The sequence below is a fragment of the Theobroma umbraticum genome, unplaced genomic scaffold, assembly GCF_002168275.2.
Source record: "Theobroma umbraticum cultivar Fairchild unplaced genomic scaffold, ASM216827v3 scaffold_146.0, whole genome shotgun sequence".
Lineage (NCBI taxonomy): Eukaryota > Viridiplantae > Streptophyta > Magnoliopsida > Malvales > Malvaceae > Theobroma > Theobroma umbraticum.
In genome coordinates this window covers 3923022-3931894 of record NW_018397265.1, presented here as the reverse complement: position 1 = coordinate 3931894, position 8873 = coordinate 3923022, and the positions used below count along the sequence as shown (strand labels likewise).

The window sequence follows — 8873 nt, the reverse complement described above, 5'->3', positions numbered from 1 at the left end:
GTTGCCTAGAGTTATGAATATGGATTAACTATTGAGGATATTAAAGGTAATTAATGAAATGGTGCAATTGAAGTCTAATTAAATGTTTTCATGTTTACGTTATTGCATGTTGTTTTATGTTTTGCTCGAGGACTAGCAAAATCTTAAGTTTGGGGGTGTGATAACTCTATTATATAGAGTTATTTTGACTCATTTTGGGAGCTTAAGTAGCTAGATCTTTGAGATTTTATGTTCGAATTTTAGCATTATAGGTGTTTTTTTTAGTTTAAGTTTGATTATTTGTTAAGTGATTAATTTAAGTTATTTTAGTTAAATTTAGGTTATTTTATTTTAAATTACTTTAAGAGTAGTTATTGCTAATTTCTCCTATGGCTTTTGTAGGAAATTGATGAAAAAGACTCATTTGATGAAAATCAGTGCAAGTATGGTGATAGCTTCATTCGTATATATTTCAATATTTTGACCTATCTCTTCTAAAAAATCCAAATGAGGTGATTCTTTGACCAATCAAATTATAAGAAGAAGGGAAACAATTTTTATGTTCACCAATTGGCCCAGTTATGATTGGATCATGGTCAAAACATTTGTCAATTCGGACCACTGCAGCAGGATGTAAAGACTGAACATGATGCAGTATTTGGAGCAAATCTTTCAATCCAGAAGTCCAATTGATGTGATTTTTAATCCATTAGAAAGTTAAGAGACAGGGATAAAACTTTTATGTTTACTACTTTGCCCAGTTCTTAACATATCAGGTGAAACTCATGTTTGAAGTTGATAGACTCCACGTGCTGGGAGAACAAGGCTGCAGCGTTGATGAAAGGAAGCACACATACAAAATTCCAGAGAGCTCAACGCTGCAGCGCGTGGAGAAGTAGCGCCGCAGCGCTACGCGACTTCCCTAAAAAAATAAAGGACATTAACGGAATTTCACAAATAGGTTATTTGGAGCCTATTTAAGGAGACTTTTTCAGAGATTTTTGAAGGCAAAGAAGGCAGCAAGAGAGGCAGCAAAGGAGGCAGCAAGAAACTATTCTGGAGATTTGGAGCCAAGAACAAGTAAGGAAACAAGAGAATTGGAGAGAGAATCAAGATCATACATCTCTAACTATTAGTTTTCTCTCTTACCTTTGTGTTTTTTTTCTTATTTTCTTTGACTTGGATTCATGGCTAAATTTCTTTGGATATTGTCTTTATTAGATATTATGAACTAATTTATTTTTCTAGATTGCAATTGAACTCACATGTAATCTAGATTTTTAATCACTTTCTTGCTTATTTTCAATGGGATTTGAATTGTTTATTCCAATTTGTTCTTAATGCTTTTAATTGCATGGCCACCAATTAAATTGATCTAGAAACCTAAACAAACTTGGGAAAGGGAGTTTTAGTGTAGACTAAAATTGGGATAGCATATGATCATATTAAGTGATTTGCCTATAGGATAGGATATACCTATAGGCCATATGTAGTCAAATTAGAGCCTGAACTTAATGAGTTTGTTTTAATTTCAATTCACATAGGGATATAGTGTTTTGGTTAAAATAGATATTTTTATAAGATGAGTTGGGAGACCCTTAATAAATAATTTAGGACTCTAGGTTAGCAATTCAAACCATTGAGATAAGTTAAGGAAGAGAGGTAAGATTTAGATGAAGTGTGAGGGATATTGTAATCCTAGGCTTGTTTGATTTGATATTTATTTGAGTATTTATTATTTTGATTTTTTCTTAATTTAATTCTGCTAATACTTAGTTTGATTTGATATTATTTTGATATTGTTTGGATAGATTAATTTGCAATATTTTAGTACTTAGTAAACTTTTAGATCAATTCCCTGCGGGATCGATACCTCTATCTTGCCAATAGTACTATCTATTCGATACGTATACTTGCGTGGTAGAATTTTAACTGACAGTTATCTTCTATGAACAAAAAGGTTTTGGGTTTTTATATTTTTTTCTCATTTTTTAATAAGTTATTTATTTTGTCAATGAGTGCTACATCATCTGTTGGTTACTATTAACTCAAATGTGGAATTCATTGCTAAAAAGTTAAGGATTTTACAAATCCTGTTGCCAAAAGAATTAAAGTTTATTTCAATTTTCTTATAGTGTAGCATATTGTTTAGCCAAAAGAAAAAAATCTTTAAAGCTGAGTTATTACAAACGAGTACAAATATTAACTTTTCAATTTTCATCTAAATTATTTCAATAACCATTGACCTATTTGACTAATTATTTCAATCATAATCAATAAATATTATATAAAAAGTTAAAAATAAATAAACATCATATAATTATCATATTAAATAATAAACTGAGAAATATCAAACAATAAAAAGAGTTTTCAAAGACAAAAAAAGATAAAAAATAAAATAAAAAATAAAATAAAAGAAAAAGTAGAAATAATATTTGAAAGTAGTTTTGAAGTTTGAATTTTCTTTTTCCTTAATTTTTGTAACAATGAAAAAAGCCTTAGAAGGATGATTTGGAGAAAGAGGAGAGAATGGGGAGATCGATAAGGAAGGAGAGAGGAGGTATTTTTTGAGAGAGAATTTTTTTTTAAAAAAAGCTCTCTTAAGAAGCTGGTGTGTTTTTTTTTTTAAAAAGAAAGCTTTTATTTGGAGTTTTTTTTTAACTTTTTTTTTTAAAATTTTATTTTTTAAAAAAATTATTTTTTTAAAAGCTTCTAACAAAAGACTATTTTGCCTAACTTCTACTTTGAAGTATATAAGTTAAAAATAAGTTAGGTCAAACAGACACCAAGTGAGCTTTTCTCTTCCTTGTCATTTTTGGTTTTTTTTTTTCATCTTATGTAGTTTGATGTTAAGATTTTACAAAGTTGATTATAAAAGAAATTGTGTCATTTGATTTTCACTAATTTATGATCAAAATTAAAAATAGATATGAAATGGCCAAAATCAATAATAATATTTTTTTTAAACATTTAACCACGTATCTATAACTATATATAAAAGAAAGTCTTTAGCACTTTATATTTACACTACATGGAGGGATAGTTATGTACTGTTTGGAGTTCCAATTGATTGACATGTGAGTTGGTTGAGTTTGAAGATTTCCATATATGAATTTGGTTTTATTTATGACGTGTCGATTTGAGGTATCTCACGGTTATGTTTTTCATTTTATATTCTTCTATTTCTCAATATATCTCTATTATCATCTCTATTCTTTTTATCAAATTTTGTATCCCTTAAGTTTATAAATTTTCTTATCAATTCTGTTACCTTATCCTCAATCATGAAATTAATTAATTAAATCTGTGTTTTACTTCGTCAAACATTTTTTAACTTATGAAACCATATTTATGGGGTTACGCGCTTTGAATATGGGCTACACGATACTGATACCTCGTAACATTGAACTAGTGGAAGGCAGATGGATGCATCGTCTTTTAACTTGGTAATAAATTCTGCTAACTGCCTCACACCTCTTTTACATCTATGTGATTGTGGATAATTTTGGTTAATAGTACTTTCACAAACTGATCCGGCCATCAGGATTAGTCGTTCGAAATCCAACGGTCACAAGAAATAGTCAACGTTGTCCACACTGTTCATCTGAAAGATCCAGAATATGGAGCGGTTGCCTTCACCGCTAAGGCAAGCACAAACACACACTCGGAAAAGAGGACCTCGCAGCTTAGATAAGTAAAGTAAAATCAGAACAAAAAGCAGATTCACCAGAGAAAAAACAAAAAGGGCAGAGAAATAGCTGAAAGACAGATTGAAAAATGGCGTTGCAGTGGCTGATACTAACATACGTGGTAGCAGCAGAGGCCGCGGTGGCTCTTCTCTTGACCCTTCCCTATCCCAAGCTCTTGAAGAACCGTTTGGTCTCTCTCATCTCTCTCATTCTGCAGCCTGCCCTCTTTATTGTTCCCTTTGCCGGATTTCAGCTCTTAGGTTTTCTCGCCTTTTTCCTCTCTTTGATTTTCTTTGCTTTTTCGATCTTTAATGATATGAAATCGATTTCTGATTTTTGCTTGTAGATATTTACTGGAAGAACGAGCACCGCTTGATGTGTACCTCTGAGATCTGCACTGCTGCCGAGAGAGATCGTTACGAGAAATCTGTAAGTGTTCGATTTGTCCAATTTTTAGAATCTGATTATGAAATGCTATTGCTTTCTCAATTTCATGGGCTTTTGGGCATTGCTTTATTGCAGATATAACATACTATTTCTTCAGGCTCTCTGTTGTGTGTATGTCTGTTCTATGAAAAAAATATAGGCAATGAACTGAACTTCTTTTATTCAAGTTATCAAATGCACGATCAAGCTTAGTTGTATGTTCATCTGTATCATCTTCATCTTCTAATTGCTGTTTTTATTTGAGACTTAAGCTCTAGGATTTGAAGTGGTTGAAACTACTATACATTTCCTGCTGAATCTATCTCTGTCATTGCTATTATTGGTGGGCGGTAGCATGGTTTTATTCTTTGATTATGATTGTCTGAACTTTGATTCTAGAACCCCAAAAAGCTGTTAGGGATTTTAATTATTTTATTAATTTTTTTTTTTCTGGCCAAAGAACTATGGAAAATAAAACATAAAAAAAGGAAAAATGTTGTGGCACTTTTGTGGGCTATGAAGCACCTACATGAACACAGACAGAACATGGGTACGACACAATGGACACAATGACATGATATTTTCTAAAAGGTTAGGACACACACGGTAGGGATACAACAATAAAAAAAATATTAAATATATAAATATACTTTAATTAATCAGTACCATTATATGAATAATTTTCTATTCTTTTCTAAATCCTGCTTTCCAGAAGAAGCTTTATCAATTCTTTTCTAGGTGTTCTTCCTGGTACATGAACATAGGTGGGATCTTGGATAGTGTCAACCAAAATCATTAGGGCATCATTGGGTTTTATCCTGAAAATATTGAAAGCATGATCTTGGATCCTATACACCATTTGATAGTGATGGTTAGCTGCAACTGCGGTAGGAACTTGTGGTGCTCTTACAACTTGTACTTTCAGGGCTGTGAGCAGATTAGGATCACACAAGGCCCCGTTGTAATTGGGGAAGAGAGTAATTATCAATGTGCTAGGATTTATTGTGGCTTCAACAGTACAAATACAAGTATCCTGATATCTGAGATATAATGTATCTAACAAAGCCATTCTTGCTATAAAAGGCTGTCCTCGGATACCATGATAATGGAGAGCAAGTCCGCTTGCTCCAAAATGAATATGAGAATTTTATCGGTGTATCCATTGTTGTGGAAAATCTAGGGGGATATGTAAAGTGACAAATTGTTCTGTTTGATCTCCCCGAATAAAGTGTTTGTCAAAGCAAGTTTATTGGATGTATTATTTGGTTTCTTTGGGAGAATGTTTGATAAGGGTTTTGATGGATTTTATGGGAGAGGAGGGTTGAGCATATGCAGAATATGGGCTTACAAGAGGAAGTTCAGAAGGTGGGGGTTTTACTCCTCTGGAATGTAGTTTATTTCATGCAAAGAGTCTAGGTTTTTATTTGTAAAATTTTGAGGGGGCATGTGTCTAAGGTAATAGAAGCTGTGTTTTGTACAAGATCTTTACTGGAGATAGATTTGGATTCTATACGGAAAGATTTCTTCTCTAATATTTCAAATCGAAGAGAATAGAATATATCTAGGAGTGGTGGCTCTGATTGCAATAAAAAGGAGTCACTATAGCTAAAAGTAACTGTTTTATATTACTGTAGCAAGCTATGCTATGCCAACAAACATGGCCCTCCTGTCCTTCAAGGGTGATTTGTAACACCTGCATTCATCATAAAACATTTGATACAACCACTCGTGCTATCTTGTGTCAAGCCCCAAAAGAAAGACATTTACATTTTCCTTTTGCCCACATTAAACCTATTAAATCTCTCTCTAAGTCTCTAGGTTGTTTATAATTACTTATTGGATGCATATTTTGAAGAAGCAATGAATATTGTGTTTGGTATATATGATAATTTTGAAATTATTGAAATATACCTCCTTTTGTAAAGCACAATCTTGTTTGTCTATGCACAAAGTTTGAGTGTAGGTGACTTTTGGATGACATTGATCTTTGCCCTTAATTATTCGTTGTGTTCCAACGTGGCCCCCTCCTTTGCCAAATTTTCTATATATATATATATATATATATATATATATATATATATATATATAGGAACAAAAATATGTTTTGAAACAGAATATTGACTTTTGTGGAAATCGCTTACAAACTAGAATATCTAAATAGGTCTTTTGAACAGACCAAAATTTTACAAGAAAATTCTTTCTAAAACTTAGCTTGCCTCCGGCATGAATCGAAATCCTTTTATATAGGGAGGGATTTTTACAGAAAAATATTATTTTTACTGTTGAGTCACAGGGAGTGTTCAGGCCATGAATAATTTCTTCTTAGAATCTCCAAGGTTTTGGTTATCGTCATTAGGCTTCGAGTCATTTTTAGGCTTGTCAATTCCTTTAGGTTTTTGGTCACTTCATCGGTAGAATCTTTAGGCTTTAACTAATTTTCCTTGTCTTGTTCTTTTAAGACTCTTTCCTTCATCTCAGACATCAAGTCCCACCTTGTGTGGGACAAGTTCTGAATAGAAAAAAATAACTCAATACCAGCTGTGGCTTACAAATCTGAAGGCTTGCAAATTGCCATCAAATACAAAAACTATAGTAAAAATCCAAGTCCAACGCCAATACACTCCTTGCTAAGGCTAAAACTAAAAGAAGAAAAAATATTAAAACATATCATGAAAGAAGTCTCAATTTGGTGATTTAGATGCAAATGATTCAAGTGAAGAAGAAGACAGGTCGAGTTCACTTGACCATGTGGACTTAAGCCTATGATAATAAAGATGATTGCTATGGAATCTTTATACCAATTCATTGTTCCAAAACCAACATGAAAATGACCAAAACGAGACGGGACCAATGTTTGAAAAGAAGTAAAAAAAAAAATAAGACAAGTATAATGACTTAAAACCTGGAGATTCTATACATGAAATGACCAAAAACTTGAAGGAAATGACTCAAAGCCTAAAGAAAATGATCCAAAGCTGAAGATTCTTAAGAAATAATGACATAAAGCTTGAGGATACCTTGTGACTCTACAATAATTCTCTATAAGAATTCCTCTCTAGTTAAAAGGGATTTCGATTCATTTCGGAAGCATGCTTGTAAAATCTTGATCTATTTTAAAGTTCTGGTTAAAAATTTCCAATTTGTAAATGATTTTCGGATGATAAAAATTTTGTTTCAAGTTTATATTTGAAATGATATTTTGTTCCAACTTAATATTTTAAATTTCTACAATTTTCTACTCCACAAGCCCAACAAGTTTAAAGCAAAAGACAAAGTTATACATTTTGAGAAATACCCATGTTGGATGCCACATTGGAGTCCATGTTTTGGTTTAGACCTTGTGATGGGTTGATGGGTCAATCAGTGAAAACTTCTTTGCTATAGGATAAAAATTAGGTACAACATTTTCCAAGATCTCATTTTGCCATTTGGATTAATCTGGGTTAAACAATTTAGTGTTCCTCAATTCGAAGATGCTTGTTGTGGATGTATGCAGGGCCTACTTAGTATGCAGTACTCATATCCCTGCGGTGCTATCTTTCTTGGGGTAGGGAAACTGACTCTTCCTTGTAGCTTCGTTAAATTCTAAAAATTGCATTCGTCAATTCCGAGAGCATTTTGAGGGAGGATGCACATAGGGCCTACCCTACTTTTTCCCAATCAGTTCTGTGGTTTTTTTAGCTTTAGTACAGTTTATAATTGGCTTAATTGGAGCTTGTTTATGATTAGTTAATTAAGCATTCCATTACTTCTTATAAAGCTGGTTAGACCTAATTGAGTAACATGTGAAGAAGCAGGAGCTTGTTCTTGTTTCTCTGACATATCTCTTGAATTCTTATGTCCCACTTTGGCTTGTAAATAATTTCAGTTTGGGATGCTTTGCAGGTCTTCAAAGCTCAAAGGAATATAATTTTGTGTGCAACTGCTTGCCTCCTGTACTGGTATGTGCTAGCAATTTGACAGCCTCTGCTTGAGAAAGATGTTTTTAGTCGTCTTTAGATTTTGAGATAAAAGTGCTTCTGATCCTTGTGCAGGTGTATCCACCGCATTTGCAAGTACAATAAGGAAATTCAGAGTTTGGAGGAAGTAGAGAAGAGATACAAGGATCAATAGTTTCTTATCTTAGCCATCACAGGGTTGACTGACAACCGGTTGATAATGCTTCTACAGAAATCTCAGATTGCCTCTAGGGAGATTCTGTTATGTTATAAGCCTTCATTTGCTATATGTGTATGGTGTGTTCCATGCCAAAGTTCCTGCATTTTCTCTTTGAATCTTTTGTTACCAAACGGATCCTATATTTGGTGGTTTTTGTTAGTGATGAAGCAATTGCGTTGGATGTGTGCACTGCCTCGTTTATCTATTCTAACGATCGTTGCCATGAACATGGCGAGGCCCTGAATGTGCCTTCTACTTGCAAACAGGTTGTTCGCGCTGAATTTGGGTTCGAGTCTTCAAAGTGTTTGCCTGAGTTCGCTCGTAGACTTGAGATATATGAATGTTCAAATAAAAAAGTTATTTTATTCTAATGTTATAATATTTGTATTCCTTTATTTTAAAAAATTCTTAATTCTAATATATTTTGTATTAAAACTTTTTTTAAAATTTATGTATAGTAATATTTGATGTCAAAAAGTAAAAGAATCATGAAAAATAGGCTAAGAATATAGAAATATTAGGTGTTCGACTAAAAAAATATATGAAAAAGAAATTGAGAAATAGGAGTAAATATTTTTTAATATATTTAAAGTTGGAAGTCGTTTGATTGTGATTCTAATT

At 32.6% G+C, this 8873-nt stretch overlaps 1 protein-coding gene across 2 annotated transcripts; it reads left to right on the top strand.

Annotated features, from left to right (window-relative positions):
• The first annotated feature begins 1911 nt into the window (after nucleotides 1-1911).
• On the top strand, nucleotides 1912-8437 carry LOC110422512 (B-cell receptor-associated-like protein). Of its 2 annotated transcripts, XM_021436459.2 has the most exons (6): nucleotides 1912-3425; nucleotides 3524-3928; nucleotides 4015-4097; nucleotides 7591-7641; nucleotides 7980-8035; nucleotides 8129-8437. In XM_021436459.2, the coding sequence occupies exons 2-6, from the start codon at nucleotides 3757-3759 to the stop codon at nucleotides 8205-8207; spliced, it is 441 nt and encodes a 146-aa protein (XP_021292134.1). In that variant the 5' UTR covers nucleotides 1912-3425; nucleotides 3524-3756; the 3' UTR covers nucleotides 8208-8437. The 2 variants fall into 2 exon arrangements, with proteins under 2 accessions (XP_021292134.1, XP_021292135.1); XM_021436460.2 differs by lacking the exon at nucleotides 7591-7641 and having other exon boundaries at nucleotides 2787-3425.
• The last annotated feature ends 436 nt before the right edge of the window (nucleotides 8438-8873 follow it).